The sequence below is a fragment of the Ornithorhynchus anatinus genome, chromosome X1 (genome assembly GCF_004115215.2).
Source record: "Ornithorhynchus anatinus isolate Pmale09 chromosome X1, mOrnAna1.pri.v4, whole genome shotgun sequence".
NCBI classification, from domain to species: Eukaryota; Metazoa; Chordata; class Mammalia; order Monotremata; family Ornithorhynchidae; genus Ornithorhynchus; species Ornithorhynchus anatinus.
The window spans coordinates 11,133,461-11,151,519 of NC_041749.1; the positions used below are offsets into that span (position 1 = coordinate 11,133,461).

General features: G+C 48.3%; 1 protein-coding gene across 2 annotated transcripts in view; it reads left to right on the plus strand.

Annotated features, from left to right (window-relative positions):
- MCPH1 (microcephalin 1) overlaps positions 1-18,059 on the plus strand; it is a 269,454-nt gene that overhangs the window by 26,757 nt on the left and 224,638 nt on the right. For both annotated transcript variants that reach the window (XM_029051630.1, XM_029051638.2), the window contains exons 7-8: positions 1,834-3,111; positions 13,644-13,759. In XM_029051630.1, the coding sequence (XP_028907463.1) occupies positions 1,834-3,111; positions 13,644-13,759 (1,394 nt within the window). The remainder of the gene's footprint in view (positions 1-1,833; positions 3,112-13,643; positions 13,760-18,059) is intronic.

Here is an 18,059-nt window from a genome sequence, read left to right on the forward strand (position 1 = left end):
GTTCTTTATACTTGCTGTATTGTCAGTATGGCATTAGAGCCAGTAATGGTGAATTTACGGTACAAAATTTATTTATTAAAATTCATCGATTTAGTCTTGAAAGGTATGTGATGCACAGCAAGATGGTTGAACACTATCTAGTGAGATATTTTGTTTTGAATATCAATTGATGTAAAACATTAGATGCATCGGAGCAGAGTGTTTTTATTCCAAGGTAGCACATCTTTTAAACCTCATTTTTCTAGCATCCCACATGTCTGAAGAGTCTGTTTTTAATTCTCTTTCCCCCGCTCGTGGAGCTTCCTTTGATATTTCAGTTAACACTGTGCATTCAGGTAAATAACAAACACTTAGATGAAACCGACGTTTCGTAATGTCGGCGTACAGATTTCCAGATAAAACTGAACGAATTTCAGATCAGCCTCGGTCTCGTAGGTCACAGGGGAAGAGTTCTCAAACGTTTCCTTACATCAGGGCCATCTCAACTGGTTCACGAGGAAATCAATTAAAGGGTGAATGACTTAGAGGAAAAACGACTGGTTTCCCCCCGTTTAAAAGAATTCAAGAATCCTACTGGAAAGAGGGCATGAGAAACCACTCGAGGCAAACCTCTTTGTGTTCCTGGGGTTTTTTCTCCCCCAGGAGTTGGCTCTTCTGGCACAGTATCAATTGTTTCCCCATCCCCCTGTGATCTTACATAAACCGTTCTGTGTTCACTTCAAACAGTGCGATACTGGGAGCAAAAGCAGAATTAAGGAAATGCTGTTTTATCAAAGTATCCGAGGAACACATGGAACGCGTTAATAGGGTAGGGGGCGGGATACTGAAACGAAGGGTCTCGAGGCATTGACGGAAAACAGAAATGTCTATCGTCGAGACCGGAAAGATCCAAAATGGAGAAATTAGATGGTAGCCGTTTTATCTTTTCGCACGGAGTGGCCTCAAACTTCCACTTGAAGCACACTCTGGGGCAACACCGTGTACGGGATTTGTGACATTCCTGCCTGATAGCTCTCTTCCAAGGCACCTGGTATCGTTTTCTTTACACGGCGAGCGTTGGTCGACTGATCCTTCGGAGCGTGAGCGCACGTGTGCACGCAACGCTTACGTACACGCCTGTGTTTTCTGAGTTGGAAACAGAAGTCCCCACTGCGACCACCCGAAAAGTAAGATCGGGTTCTTGCTCGCAAACTGTAAGGTCGATTGCTTCGTTCTGGAGTCGGCGAGTCAGATAATTGAGACAAGAGGCTGAAGACAAAATAGGCCTGAAACCTACTTTGAAGTTATTCAGCGGCTGAAGATTGTATAATAGAAATATAAAAGGCTGTGGGTTTTGTGGGGGGGGCATTTTTTTTTAGCGTATCTGGAACTAAATCGATCGTAACAGACGGTAAAATCGTTATGGTTCGGGAAACGTGTCGGCTAATTATATTTTATCATACTCTCCCAAGTGCTTAGTACAGTGCTCTGTACTTAGCATTCAATAAATGCCACTGATCGACCGATAGTATGCACCTAAGTGTTTTTCCAGGAAACTAACCGAATCCTCTCTTTACTTAAGAGGGTGTGTGAGGGTTTCCAGTGGCACTCTAGCTTTTTCGGTTATATTCCTCAGACCTTCCAACTTGTTTAGATCCTGGTCCTTCCTTTTAAGCCACCTATTGGGGTCGTCCGTTCTCCATTCGGAAGTGGGCAGTGGGGAAGGGGGATAAGCTCCCTGCCGTGAAGTTGCAGGGTAAACCGGAAAACTGACCGACGTCCCCCATCTACCTTGGACTCTTGTCTTTCTTTCCCTTGTAATCAATGGTGGCTTGCTTTATTCATATCTTGCAGAAGATCCCGTTGTCGATGATTCAAACTCCAGTTCCGACGATTTGCGGGGAAGTCTTAAAAGCGAACGACGGAAGAAATCGGTCAGCGGCAGCCGTGAGGTTGAGAGTGGTGCTCGGGTCACTACTTCCGACTTGAACCCAAGGGAGAAGCCTTCAGCGGCATCCAGTACCGATCCGAGTCGGGTAACGCCAAAACGGACGAAAGAGCAGATAGCGAAGGAAAAGCAGGGTTCGCAACATACTCTGGTAACTGAACTGCATAATGTGGAAAGGGGACGATCAGAAGGAATGTCTGAGCGAACGCTCGTTGACCGCGATCCGTTAGGCCCAAGTGCGGCCACCCCAAAGAGCCATCCTTTTCGGCAGGCGAAGGGTCCCATCCCCGAAAATTTGACAAATAAGATGAATCACTGTTGGCCCCGCATCAATTCACCCACTACTTCCGATGAACTTGGTGCGAAAGAAAAATCAAGGGGGAAGAGGCCTAGTATGAAACTGACCGCGGCGATCCTGCATCAGGGGGCATCCGAAGTCCCGTCCCAGTTGAAGAGTAAATCCGGGAGTGAGACGTCCAACAGTGAGGACGCTTCGTACGATGACTATTTTTCACCTGCCAACCTAAATGAGAGGACAGCACCCATTTCGAGCGTTTTCGCGCCCGGGCGTCAGCAGAAATCACCCGGTCCACCCCGTTTAACTCAAAGAGTAAGTCTTTTCAGGGGCAAGAGAAAGAGTCTCTTAGGTAAGGCCGAAGCCACCCAGGTATGTAAGAAGAAGACTAGATTAGACCAAGTGAGTGACGGTCCCGCAGAGGAACGCGACGCCGAGCCTCATCAACCTGGAAAATGGAAAGGAGTTTTAGTCGCGGAGCCTGCGTCGGAGAGGGGAATACCCACGGCGATAGAAACTCCTGAATGTTCCAGCAGATCTGACCCTGAGAAAATCAAGAGCAAGACAGACTCAGGCACTAGAAGTAAAAATAGCCGCCTCCGTCCCGGGGAATTGATGCCTAGGAGCGGTTCCGTGGACGGAGGCCCTGACGCCTTCCCCAGCGTGGAACGACGTATTACCGAAAACCCACATCCTGTTGAAAGAGCGTCGGTTTTGGCCGGAACAAGGGAAAAAGAAGACAGTGCTAATTCTGAGACTTTCAGCTCTGGGGAAGGTGAAACGCCGACTGCCAAGGTGACTGAAGAACATAGACTCCCTTTCAAAGATGGCTCTGATGTGGAGGGATCCACAGAAGAAAAGGAAAGCCAACCCAGAACGTGTGTTCAAAGTATGTGAATCTCTTTTTCCCCGTCCTTTTGTCATTCTAGGTAACGTGGGCCTGGTTGCTCCTCTGACAATAAAAAAAGCTAGATGATATAAATGAATTGGGCTCTAGTGACGCTACTGGATGGTGCGGGCGTTTTATAGGGTCCCTCCGTCTCCCACCGATTCAGGCAGCAAATGGTTAGATAAATTGCCAGGCAAAACTGAGATGAGTCATTTTGTATTTTCTCTGTTACTCTGTCCCTTCAGGCCGGAGCGCCTTGGCTCGCTAATTTCAGTCAGAGGTTTAGTGGAACCAGCCCCAATCCTCCTGTTCCTGTCAGGGTTTATATCACCCCGGACCGACCCCGAGGCTGCGTCCCGCCTTCCTCCCTCCGCAGCAGAGCGGCCGGGCCCACGGCGGCATCGGGCCGTGGGCGAGGACGAGAAGCTCTTCCGCTTTTACCGGGGAGTCTTCGGTTTGGTCCGTTGGGTTGGAGTGGAGAGAAGGGGAGGGGACGGAGACAGCGGAAGGTGTCGAAGGTACCTTGGACGAGAGGGTTCTGGTCATTTAACCTCTTGGACACTGCCTAGAAAACCGGTTCTATGTAGCGCCGCCCCTCTGAAAATACTCTCTGATTCTCTACTGTGAAACGTGAAAGTCCTTTATCTAGCTGGCTCCTGGGAATGTCACTTCTCCTCCTCCCACATCTCTCATTTCTTCTCGCTCTTAGCCGGTTACAGTTGACCAGTGGGTGGGAAGCATTTAGGGAGAGCTGCCTCAGCAGACTGTGACTCACCTGTTTTATTCAGAAGAGAGCAAGAAAATCTGACTAAAACGTGTAAGACTTTAACTCGGGTTTTTCACTCCACTAATTTGAATTTTTCAAATGGGGATGATAGGGCGACCTTCGGGAAAAGAGTAGAGCTTTCATTTTACAGAATAGCTCTGGCGAGCGTTACGTCCGTGGTTCGGGTTCCCTAAGGTATTTCGACAGTGGTGTTTTGTGCACCGTTATCCTTTCTTTTTGAAAATCATACCGGTGTCTTTATCGTTTCCCAAACCGGACCTCGATGGCCAGGACGATTCAGGGTTGGATCCCGGGGGAGTTTGCGTATAGCGAGCGTCTTACCGATGTCGCTGTGGCCAGCTGGGCAGCGAGATGTCAGGCGACCGAAAGGCCGTCTCTTTCCACCAGCGAAGAGTTTTTTGCGTGTTTGTCGTTAAAAGAATTCTCCTACCGGCCTCACGTTACCTTCACCCATCTATCTTGGTAGAAGAAACTACTTTCCCCCGAAACCACCGAAGAAAGTTTTCAACGTACAGTCCGGGGCTGGATTTAGGGTGGCAGTTGAGAATCGCGGTCAAGTGGGGAAAATACAAAAGAATGATATTCCATTTTTTTGAGCAAAGAAAAATTTTGAAACTAATTGTTAAGAGCGTTATTTTTAAAAATCCCCAAATGCAGTGTTAGAAATGGCACGTATCCAGTTGAAGGGGTCACCTCCCAGATCATGGAATAGTTTTGCCAGAGATAGGAATCAGGAAAAATGTGTAATTGCCAAGGCACAGGTTTTTCTGTTAAATTTTTGGATGAAAGTGGAGCACAGAATGACGTCGGTAGAGTATAGTCGGCTACTCGGGTTTGACCGATTTAGTGAACAGCAACTGGCATGCGTCGCTGTCCTCTGAATAATTTCTTTTTTGCATGCGAGATTTTGGGGAGAGGGTAAATGTGCTGTAAATCTGCCTAGACGATCAACTGCTCCAGAGATCAGTTTTTTCGGATCCGTTAAATGAATCAGGAGTGTGTTGTTCTCACCAGATCGACAGGATTTCAGAAAAGAGTTCTGTCTATAAATAGGAAATTTAAGAGCCGTAGTTAGAAAAAAAAATTTGCCTTCTAATGTGTTTATCGGACATATCGCGTTTCTCCACCCGTAACATTTACTGCCGTTGACCTTTACGTTTACCGCATTTCTCTCCGTAAGCCAATCCTTCCCATTTTATCCCGGTTCTTTCCCCTCTCGGAAAATGCACTGGGTCCTAGGTAATAGAGGCAGTGAGAACCGGGCCCGTTATAGCAAGGATTTCGTTATCGGCATTTCATTAGCCTACCCTGTCACCTTACAGACACCTAGGAGAAGCTCGTTACGAAAGATTTCGACGAGGGAAGTATCCCACGCCGACCTACGAATGTGGCGAAAAGGATCAAGAAAATCAGTAGAGTCTGTTTCTTATCAGGAAAGTGATCGTATCTGAGGTTGGGGTCCGGATTCCATTTGGGAATGATAGATCGGATGATCTCTGAAAATCGTAATTTCTCACTGCCGAAGTGGTAACGAGAAAAATTCCTCTGACAGGCCTCCTGTTCCACCGTTAGAGCCGGTGGCTGTTTTACTCCGAGGACCTACCTTTTGAGTTCCGTGTGGACGCTTGGCCTAAGCCACCGCCGTGAAAGTGTAAAACTTGATGATTGGGAAGACTGAGACGGGGAAAAAAAAAATCTGTCAAGAGTCACCTTAGCACTCGAAGAGAAAATGCTGTTTTCTTGCCAGTGATTCTCTTGATCTACAAGTTCTCTTTCTTCCCCTGCAAAAGAACTCGGCTCTCTGAATTCTTGTCTCCCGTCGGATCAGCTGTTAGCTCGAATCCACTAGTACCTGGCAACTGTGCTGATGGATTTGGGGGGGGGGCTTAAGAAAAGAAAGTGGCAGGGACCCTGAGGGAATATCTTGACTGTAGTGGGTTAAACAACATACTGCATTAATACGAGGAGTATTCTGGATTTAAGAGAAAAATTGGAAGTTTTCAAAACTCCCGACCGCTGCTAAAGTTTGCGGATGTTTCCGTCTACAGCTTTTGAAATGTTCTGTGGAATCTTTGTATTGTCCTCCCAAAGCCTGTGCTTTGGAAAAGATTGTGATGTTACACATTTATTCCTAGGTCATATCTGTGTCCTTCAGTGAGTTGAGGCAAAGAGTAAAAGTACACATATGTTGATAAGAAAAATAAGGGACTTAAAAAACTTTGAATTCCATGAAGTGAGAAGTTTTGTTTCAACTTCCGTGATTGTAACGCCGTTTGTCAAGTATTGATACCTTTGGAAATAAATGTTTTATTTTAACTCTCTTCCGGCCTGAGTAAATACTTTAAAAACTTAAGGATGGAGAGACTCATGTTCTGATTGGGTCTGCGAGGTGCTCCTATTTAAAAGTGTGGAATAAATGCATGACAGCGGCAGTGTCGGGGTAGTTCATGTCAGAGAAGCAACCACCCTGTAGGAGAGAGTTTTTAAGTCGTTTGGAAAATAGGCCTCTTGCGTTTGAATGCCGTAACTAGGTCTTTTGGAAGTAGAAACTGGAGCAAAAGACGACTCCACCTGGGGAAAATGAGCTCAAAAGAAAGCCCATTTCCATTTGGAAACCTCTTTGTGTTTTACGTGTCTCTGAGACAATATAGCCCAGCATTTCTAGGGGAAAGGAAATGAACGAGGGATTTAGTGTGTACCTTAATAATAATAATAATAATGTTGGTATTTGTTAAGCGCCTACTATGTGCCGAGCACCGTTCTAAGCGCTGGGGTAGACAGAGGGGAATCGGGTTGTCCCACGTGGGGCTCACAGTCTTAATCCCCATTTTACCGATGAGGGAACCGAGGCACAGAGAAGTTAAGTGACTCGCCCACAGTCACACAGCCGACAAGTGGCAGAGCTGGGATTCGAACTCATGAGCCCTGACTCCAAAGCCCGTGCTCCTTCCACTGAGCCACGCTGCTTCCCGACCCCGGGACTGTGAGATTGTTCATCCGAATAGAAAGCTAATGACTTCTCGCGTACGTTCGTCTTAACGTCTAGATTACCGAATCTCTTGCTGCTCTTTCCCCTCCCCGACGCCAAGTAACCTACAGTACTTACTCTCTTCGGTTTTTCCTGCGACCTGCATTTCTACGTCTCTTCCGGTAAGGGTGCTCAGAGATACTAAGGTCACATTCCTCCAAGAGGCCTTCCCTGGTTAAGCCCTCTTTTCCCCAGCTCCCTCTCCCTTCTCCGTCGTCTACGCTCTCGGATCTGTGACTTGTGGGCATTTGATATTCATCCCACGCTCCGCCCCGCGGCTCTTGTGTACAATATGACAAATTATATATTACACATTATTCGTATTAACGTCTGTCCGCTCCTCTAGACTGTAAGCTCTCCAGACGCAGCGTGGCTCAGTGGAAAGAACCCGGGCCTGGGAGTCAGAGGTCGTTGGGTTTGAATCCCGGCTCTGCCACTCGTCAGCTGTGTGACTGTGGGCAGGTCCCCTAACTTCTCTGTGCCTCGGTTCCCTCATCTGTCTAATGGGGATTCACTGTGAGCCTCACGTGGGACGACCTGATGACCCTGTATCTCCCCCAATGCTAATAAAGTGCTCTGCACGTAGTAAGCGCTTAACAAATGCCAACGTTATTATTATCGTTATTATTAATCTCTCTGTGGGCAGGAAACACGTCTACCAACGCCGACGTATTGTACTCTTCCAAGTGCTTAATACAGTGCTCTGCACACAGAGAGCATTCAATAAATGCCATCGACGACGACGACGACGCGTCGTCTCCTAGGCCGTCAGCTCCCCGTGGTCAGGGATCATTCTGTCGACTCTACTATCTTGTACTCTCCCGAGCGCTTAGTACAGTAGTAGAGATCAGTCATTCCCCCCCCCCCTTTAGTTTCCCTCCTGGGAAGCTCCAGCGCTTAGTATAGTGCCCTGCACGTAGTAAGCGCTCAATAAATGCTATTGAATGAATGAACTTGCCGCGGCGACCTCCGGGACCCTTCCGGGTAAGCTGCGCAGCCCAGGCCGGGGAGGAGAATGGCGCTCTCCTTCCCTCTCCACCCAGTGGCGTTGCAGATCTTACCATCCCAGCCTAGAAGGAAGTCCATCTCCACCTCGTTCTCCTCTACGGGAGCCTGTCTATGAAGGGCATCCCGGATCCTGAAGTCTCACACTTAGGGATGACTTCTTTTTCCCCACTGGGCCTTCCTTGAGTGGCCAGGAAGGATCGGCCGTCCATCCATCCACGATCCCCTCTGTCGATACAGCTCGATCAGGTCGGACACAGTCCCACATGGGGCTCCCAGTCTTAATCCCTATTTTACCCTAAGGTCAGGAAAACAGGCATCAGTACAGATGAATAGAATTATAGATATCTACACATCAAAACAAGTAAACGGGCATTAGTATAAATAGAATTGTACGTATGTGCATTTGTAGACAAGTGCCGCGTAGAGCCAAGGGAGCGAGTCGGGGCGACTTCTTTATCGGGGCTCCGGCCCCGTTGGAAAATTGGGGAGGGGAGAGACCGGTCCTCCCCCGATTAGACCGTGAGCCCGTCAGTGGGCGGGGACCGTCTCTTATCTGTTGCCGAACTGTCCGTTCCGAGCGCTTAGTACGGTGCTCCGCGCATCGTCGGCGCTCAGTAAATGCTAACGAATGAACGGTCACCCCGGAATTTTTTGAGAGAGACGGAGGCTGACCTGGACCTCGGTCTGCTGTTTGTTCTTTTGAGAGGCAGTTTCTTCAAACTGTAAGGACAAACCCCGTGTTTGAGAGTTGTTCTTTGGGTTTTTCAATGGTATCGGTTAAGCGCTTACTATTGTCGGGCACCGTCCTAAGAGCTGGGGCAGATACAAAATAATCAGGTCGGACGCGGTCCATGGCCCACGTGGGGGTCACGGTCTCCGTCCACGGTCTTTAGGGAAGCGGCGTGGCTCAGTGGAAAAGAGCCCGGGCTTGGAGTCAGAGGTCATGAGTTCGAATCCCGGCTCTGCCACTTGTCAGCGGGGTGACTGTGGGCAAGTCACTTCTCTGTGCCTCAGTTCCCTCATCTGTCAAATGGGGATGAAGATTGCGAGCCTCACGTGGGACGACCCGATGACCCCGTACCTACCCCAGCGCTTAGTGCTCTGCACATAGTGAGCGCTTAACAAATCCCAACATTATTATCCCCATTTTACAGATGAAGACGCCGAGGCACAGAGAAGTGCGGTGACTTGCCCAAAGTCACCCAGCGGACAAGCGGTGGAGCCGGGTTTGGAACCCGGGCCGTTCCGGCTCCCGGGCCCACGCTCCGTCCACCGGGCCACGCTGCTCGAGAGTTACTAGAGGGATCTTCCGGCACGTCTGCTCGACGCAGTCAGTGGTAAAAAAAAAAAAAAACAACCCCCAAAAAAACCACAATTCCGGCATCACCCCAGGGATCGAGTTCGGAGGAAAGTAGGAATCGAATCGAGCCGTGGTTTGCGAACAGCCACGTGGAGGCACTAGCTGAATGAGAAACGAGAAACGAGATCCAGTTCTTGCTGTGTCATCGATCTTCTTGGATTTTCGTCGTTTTAGTCCATTTTCCTTCATTTTATCATTTTGCTTCATTTAAGCACGGCAACTGACATCCCCAAAGGTTTGAGACCTACTGACCCGGGGATGGTATGTGACTCCCTCTTCTTCCGCCGGGAGAGTGTCTCTAGTCTGACTCCCCGGACCCGCATCCTTCCTCATTCATTCATTCGGTAGTATTTATTGAGCGCTTACTCTGTGCAGAGCACTGTACTAAGCGCTTGGAATGGACAATTCGGCAACGGATAGAGACAATCCCTGCCCACTGACGGGCTCACAGGCTGATCGGGGGAGACAGCCGCACGAAAACAATAGCAATAAATAGAATCAGGGGGATGTACACCTCATTAACAAAATAAATAGGGTAATAAAAATATATACAATTGAGCGGACGAACACAGTGCTGAGGGGAGGGGAAGGGAGAGTAGGAGGAGCAGAGGGAAAGGGGGGGAAAGGGGGGCTTAGCTGAGGGGAGGGGAAGGGGTGGGGGGGGCAGAGAGGGGCTTTGCAGCCCCAGCTTCTTGCTCATGTTTTCCGACTGCCCTTATTCCTCTCCCACCTCCTTCCCGTCCTGGGACCCAGAATCGCTAAATCTGTGTGTACCTAGTATTTCCTCTCAACTGCTTTTATCGTCGACCTTCTGCCTGGTTCGTGGGTTCGAATGCCGGCTCTGCCGCTTGCCTGCTGGGTGACTGTGGGCAAGTCACTTCGCTGGGCCTCAGTTCCCTCCTCTGTAAAATGGGGATGAAGACTGGGAGCCTCACGTGGGACAACCTGATGAAGAGAAGCAGCGTGGCTCAGTGGAAAGAGCCCGGGCTTGGGAGTCAGAGGTCATGGCTTCGAATCCCGGCTCTGCCGCTTGGCGACTGTGTGACTGGGGGCGAGTGACCTCATCTGTCAAATGGGGAGTAAGACCGTGAGCCTCACGTGGGACAACCTGATCACCCTGTATCTACCCCAGCGCTTAGAACCGTGCTCTGCACATAGGACGCGCTTAACAAACGCCAACGTTATTGTCATTATCATTACCCCAGCGCTTAGAACCGTGCTCTGCACGTAGTAAGCGCTTAACAAATACCAACATTACTATTGGAATTAGGGTAAGGGATTCCAAAGTGACGTATGATGATTAATGAGGTAGATCGGTGGAAATCTGTATATTTGAACGTGTTTACGCCGGGGGGGCTTGTATTCTTCGGAACGGTAACGCTTATACTCTGTGTAGATGAAATGAACCTTGATACCTGGGCAAGGGAAATCTTGGCACGTGATTTTTGCCGATTATTACCCCTATAGACTATAAGCTCACCGTGGGCACGGAACGTGTCTACCAGCTCTCGTGTAGCGCACCTTCCCAAGCGCTTAGCTCGGTGCTCCGCACACACGGTAAGCACTCAGTAAATGCGATCGATCGATCCCGAATTCAGTGGGTAGCTAATACTTGGAATGAAATTTAAAAGCACTGCGATATCTTAGAAGACCGGTCATGCGCAAACAGGATAATTGTTAATTGGGTCAAGTTCAAGGTAATTCATTTAAGACCTGAAATGGGAGATGGGAAATATAGGTCAGTATAAGGTTGGCTGTGTGTATCTTGATCGATAGCTGTTCACAACCGGACGGTTGATCGTATTTATTGAGTGCGTCGTAACGACGGCGTGTGTTAAGCGCTTAACGTGTGCGATTCTAAGGGTCGATACGGTGCGCAGAGAGTCTTGCAATACGTTATAACAGATCTGGTAGACATGTCCCCTGTCTACAACAAGCTTACCGTCTAATTCATTGGTTCCGTCATATTTATTGAGCATTTACTATGTGCAAAGCACCGTACCAAGCGCCCGGGAGAGTAAATTATAGCATCATCCGCATTCCTTGCCCACGACGAGCTTACGGTCTAGAGGGGAAGTTAGCTGGCATGGCTGTGCCGCTTTAAAAATAGCCAACGTGGCACCAGGAGGCATTTATGGGAGAGTGGCTTGTAAGAGTTAGAAAATAATGATCTTTTTCCGCTCGACGCTGCTGCGAATCAATTGCCCATTTTGGGTTGAAACACTTTAAAAGGATATAGAAAAACTGGAGTGAGGCCAGAGAAGAAACGCATCCTGTTCTGCCAGATAGCATGTTTCCGCCACCCGGTTTGGCTACAGCGTTGATAGAGAATTCAGGAGCGTTTGTCCGACAACACGGGCCTGTTGCACGTGGGATGCCGTGGCGTCGGAAGAAAGAATTTCTGTGCCTGAGTAAGTGTGCGTTCTCACGGCGGTTAAACACCAGCCTGTAAGCACTGGCTTCTGCGAGACCGCCACCCCTTCATTTTAGAAGAAGTGGATTCCCAAGGATGGAAAATAGGTCCCAGAGAAAAGACAAAAGGATTTGGAGTTTTTAGAGCGGAGAAGGAAAAAGCTAAGGGAATTGACTTCTTCAAGCAAATTACCTTTTTACAAGGAAAATGTTGAGCGGTTCCCCATTGTCCGAAGAGGATCAAAGGAGCTATCAAGTGGACTCACATTTCATGTGGGGAAAGTTCATCTGGGTCAAAAAAGCTTCGTGATGACACTTGTACAGGTTTCCAAAGCAGTTCTCGCACCTGGATCACTTAAAAGAAAATAGACAATATGGATCCACCCCCTGCAGAGAGTGAGCAGGGCTAAGGAAACTCCAGGGGTCCCTTCCGGTTCCGCTCCCAGGATTTTCCCTAATTAATACTCTACTCCTTTGCCCGACGTACAGTGAAATTTAATTGAATTTTAGAACAGTATAGTGAGTTGGAAATTAAGCAGTAGAATGCCGGCCACTTCGAGTGTTTTTCTGAGCCATAAACTGTACCATTTAGACTTGATCGGACGCCTTGCCCGTCACTGACGATACTTAGATCGCTTTCCACAGGCGATGTGATGTGAATGGACTGCTCTGCGTCTTCACTGCCCATTCTATTCTACAGAATTCATTTCGGTCATTCCGTTGCTGTCCGTAAAGACCTCGTGAGACGAGTAGCTATCCGGGAAGGTCGTACAGAGAGTCGGAGAGTTGACGCCGTAGATCGTACACACCCGCTTCCTTTACTTCCGTTCAAAAAGTGGCGTCGTTGCCCCTCTGTCATGCAATCCCCTCCCAGTTCATCACGCTGAGAATGACTTTCCGGATCACCAACGACCACCTTCTTGCCAAATGGAATTCTGCCCCCTCCTAATCCTTCTCAACGTCTAGGCCCCCTCAAAAGTTGTGGCCCCCTCTCTTTTTCTGGAAATCCTATGTAATCTTGGTCTTACTCCTCTCACCACTTTGCTTCATCCTTCTCTTGGGAGTCAGAGGTCATGGGTTCGACTCCCGGCTCTGCCACTCGTCAGCTGTGTGACTGTGGGCGAGTCACTTCACTTCTCTGTGCCTCCTCTGTAAAACGGGGATTGACTGTGAGCCTCACGTGGGACAACCCGGTTACCCTGTATCTACCCCAGCGCTTAGAACAGTGCTCTGCACGTAGTAAGCGCTTAACAAATACCACCATTATCATTAGAATTCTCTTTTTTCCCCTGCCTCTGTCCTGAGGCCCCCGCCCATCTCTCTTTAAACTCACTCCAGAAGTCTCAGTTGGTGGAAAGAAATAAAAGAAAAAAAGCGGTGGCGGAAAGAAATAAAGATGTCTGCGACCGGGGTCGTTTCTCGTGGGTTACCTCACCGGATGGAAAGATCATTGCTTCAAAGAGCGGGGACTGTCTCCCCCCGATTAGACCGTAAGCCCGTCGAAGGGCGGGGACTGTCTCTATCTGTTGCCGATTTGTACATTCCAAGCGCTTAGGACAGCGCTCTGCACATAGTAAGCGCTCAGTAGATACGATTGACTGAATGAATGAAAACATTACCTTCCCCATCCCGATTCTCGTTATTTAACGAGTGCCTTCTCTTTGGAGTGTGCTTGAGAGCCTACGGCGAAAACAGAAAGCACAGTCTTTGCCCTTGAGGAGGATACAATCCGTCGTTCGATCGGGGGACTATCTGCTCTTGGAGGGCTTATGCTTAATTAAAAAGAAAAAAAAACAAAAAAAACCCAACACCCCTGCAGCGTTATAGCGTCATTGGTAACCTGGGTACGGAAATTAAGTCTTTAATTTTTGCCTTACTCGTGTCTCTTTAGGCTTCTGCCCTTTTTTGAGTTATAATTAAGCTTCCGTGCCCTTGAGTTTTAGGTGTTAAAAACGGAAAGGAAAGGCGTGATGGAGATGGCGTACGACAGAACTTGGAGGACCGAAAGATCAAACCCCATTGGAAATCAAAGAAAACAGAGGAAGTCACAAAGGTCAGTAGGATTGTATAAAAAATATTGTTTTAAACTTTTAAGTGCTCATCTATCAGTGTTTTACGCGGGGTTTATGAAATATAAACCAATCTATCAAACTCGGGTTTCAGTTTTTAAAATTAATGACGGGTAAATGCCGGACAACTTGAACGTTACTCAAAGTCGGAGCGGCGGTCTCGGCCGGGACCTAGAGAATCGTGGTTCTAGGGCGCGCTTTCCCATACCGCTCGGCCAATGTATCTCTGGTCTGCGAAAATGCCTCAGGCTTCTCTTGAACGGAGAATGTTAATGGGGCCGACCTATGCTGTGGTTTTATAATCCAGATAAACATTCACTAGGTAGGAGGCTAAGACCACAGAGCATATTTCACTTGTGATGAATTCAACCCCCACTAAGGGTTCTACGCACCCTGACTGTGAGACTTAGTTCTCAGTCATCTGAGAACAGTAATGTGGGTTGACACGAGCATTTTCAAGGGATTTGGGGGATTTGATTTTCGGACATCTGCTCTCTCCTCTTGAATTTTTCAATCTGGCAGCAAGAGTGATCTGTATTTTTTTTAAGAGCAAGGAAATGCGCAGCGTAATTAACAGGGAACTGATTTGCAACCCAAGGGGAAATACCGTTCTCTGCTGCACGGTAACTAATTAAATGGATCGGATTTAGAGTACACAAGACTCTTTGGGGATTTGAAAGAAAAGGGGAGCTACGTGTCTGTGAACAAATGAGCAGCTAAAGTACCCCACCTATTCCAAACTGAGACCCTTCCCCTCTGAAGAGCAAATAGGCTGTTTACAGATGTCTGTCCCCCCTTCCACCGTCTGCGGGAATGCCTTTCGGCTCTGGGAAGCGTGGAGCGTTCTCCGTAGCCCGGGAAGAGAAGGTGTCCGGAGGCAACGGGTGGCCCGGGGGAATCGCTATAAGTGACCTCGCGTCCCCAACGGGGCAGCTGTTAATGCATCCGGACATCCGTGGGCGATGTATCGACTAGGACCTCCCTTAATCAATCCTATTCATTGAGCGCCGGCTATGTGCCGAGCACTTTAGTAAATGCTCGGGAGAGTACAGAGAAGCAGCGTGGCTCGGTGGAAAGAGCCCGGGCTTGGGAGTCGGAGGTCATGGGTTTGAATCCCGCCTCTGCCACTTGGCAGCTGTGTGACTTGGGGCAAGTCACTTCTCTGGGCCTCAGTTCCCTCATCTGTAAAAGGGGGATTAAGACCGTGAGCCTCACGTGGGACAACCCGATGACCCTGGATCTCCCCCAGCGCTTAGAACAGTGCTCTGCACATAGTGAGCGCTTAACAAATACCAACATTATTATTTTCATTCCAGTAGAGCAGGTTTGGTGGCCGTGTTCCCTGTCTCCGAAGTGCTTACAGTCTAAACTTTAGGAACCTTAGGTAGTCCTTAGGTAGCTGCCCGTGGTAGCGAAGCAGCAGCAGGGGGTGGTGGATAGACCACAGGCCTGGGAGTCAGAAAGTCGTGGGTTCTAATCCCGGCTCGGCCATGTATCTGCCGTGTGACTTTGGGCAAGTCACTTCATTTCTCTAGGCCTCAGTGACCTCATCTGTAAAATGGGGATTGAGACTGAGCGCCTCGCGTGGGAAAGGGACCGTGTCCAACCCGATTTGTTTGGATCCAACCCGGCGCTCTTAGTACTGTGCCCGGCACATAGTAAGCGCCGAATAAATACTACGATTATGAAATACCATCATTTTTATTATGATGATGATAGTTCTGCACCGGAAGCTGGCCACCATGTAGTTAGAGAAAAGTAATCTCACTATCTACCGTGTCCATTCTCCAGCCTGCCTTCTTTCTGTATCATCATCGTCACTTCATCGTGGTTTTAAGCACTTAGCCTGTGCCAAGCACCATGCTAAGGATTAAGGTAAACAGATACAGGATATAATCTGATGGACGCAGTGCCTGTCCGGCCTGGAGCGCACAGTCTAATAGGGAGGGAGGGGATAACAGATATTTTCCTCCCCATTTACAGGCGAGGAAACAGAAGCACGGAGAGGTTAAGTGACTTGCCCGAGGTCACGCAACGGGGAGGTGATGGAAACTGGATTAGAATCCAGTTCTCCCGGCTCCAAGGCCAGGGTCCTTTCCACTAAGCCACGCTGCCTCCCACGCTTCCAGGCTCTGATCGTTTCACCGTCGGGCCAGGGTCTCGCTCTTCTTTCCTCCTACGTCTTCAGGAGGGGGGCATGTCACTGACGTGAATCTGAGCGCGGAGCACGCCTCCTCCTTGACACTTACGCCTGTTTACCCGTCCTTCGCAATTCTGTACAGTTGGCTATCCAATGGAACGCGACCTAGTGAAAAGAGCTTGGTCCTGGGACTCAAGAGGCCCGGGTTCTAGTTCAAACTCGGCTGCTTGCCTGTCGTGTGACCTTGGGCGAGTCACTTAACTTCTCTGTGCCTCGGTTCCCTCTGTAAAATGGGGATAATAAAGCTGTTCTCCCTCCCTCTTAGACAGGGAGTTCAAGGTGGGGGAGAAACTCGGTCTGATCTGATTATCTTGTATCTCTCTGCTTTTGAAAAAAGCACATCTCCTCCAAGAGGCCTTCCCCGACGAAGCCTTCATTTCCTCTTCTCCCCCACATTCCTGGGTCGCCTTTATATTTACATTAATATACGCCCCCCCCACCCCAGACTGCCAGCTTGTTCGTTCAATCGTATTTATTGAGTGCTTACTGTGTGCAGAACCCCTCACTGAGTACTTGGAAAGTAAAATTCGGCAACCGCTCGTCGTGGACAGGGAACGGGTCTAGTGACTCTGTTATATCGTACACCCCAAAGCGCTTAGTACAGTCCTCTACACATAGCGCTCAGTAAATACAGTCGATTGATCTGTGCAAATGGTTTAGTTCGTCCACTCAACTGTATACGTTCGCTCAACTGTATATATCGTCATCACCCTATTTATTTTGTTTAATGAGATGTACATCACCCTGATTCTATTTATTTGCTGTTGTTTTAATGCGACGTTCTTCCCCTCGACTCTATTTATCGCCATCGTTCTCGTCTGTCCGTCTCCCCCGATTAGACCGTGAGCCCGTCAGAGGGCAGGGACCGTCTCTGTCTGTCGCCGATTTGTACATTCCAAGCGCTTAGTACAGTGCGCTGCACATAGTAAGTGCTCAATAAATACTATTGAATGAATGAATAGCACAGTGCTAGTGCATAGTAAGTAGTTAGAACGTGCCATCATTATTAAATGGATTCTGATAGATGAGGCTTCCTGAAGCGTAAGAGCTCCTAATGCTTCCCCGGATGTTGCTTATAACTCAGTTTTATCGTTGAAAGGACCGAGTGAAGGGGAAATGTCTTTTAACAGTTACTTGCTGAACGGTGAGTACCCACTGAAATGTGGAATTCCGAACTCCGAAGAATGGAGTTGAAATTAATTTTCTCAAACGAAATCAAACTCGAATCCGATCCTATCGCCGAAGTTAAAGAAGCTGTTGGAAGCTAGAATCCACCGCGCGTCCCCGAGAAGATGTATTATTTATAGCATTAAAACGTATTCGCCGGAAGTAATGGAACTGACAGCGATGGAAATTGGTTTAAATTGGAAATTTTTGCCAAGAAAATGTGCCCTCCACTAATAAGTGAAGGACTTTCAAGTGTAAGTGTTTAAATGGGACCCGAGGTGCTTGCTTTTGAGGTTCTGAGCCCCACATGGGCCAGGGACCGTGTCCCACTCGATATGCTTATATCCAACCCACCGCTTAGTACGGTACCTTTCACCTAATAAGCACATCACAAATACCATCATTGTGATTATTGTGTTCCCCTTCTCACTTATTCTCAGATCAAACATTTATTTTTATTATTCATTAATCTGTACGGAAGGTACACAATCTGCTAGGTATGCTGAAAAAAAATATAGGTATGGATGCACACCTCCTGCTCCAAAATTAATAGGGTTGCATGGGATAGAGAAGGTGATTGGGAAAGAGTCTTATATCGTGGAAGAGGTGAGAGAGTAGGCCCCAATTTTCGGGTGGGTATGCGTGATTCTTTGTCTCCACGTGGAATTCTACCAGCATCCCTACGGGAGGCACTCGGAGTGAAAGTCAGCACGACGCATGAACCTCCTGAGTAGATCAGTCAAAAGGATATTAGTATCTTGGATCAGTTACTCCTGGGGTTTAGCTTGGGCTGGACTTTTGCATTTCAGATGTCCCATCGGTAGGTTTGCTTATTTTTTTTTTAATGAAAAGAGAGGGTACGTGTCAGGGAGCAGTGGGTATTCATGATCGCAGGATGCTATTTCAAGTACGGAAGT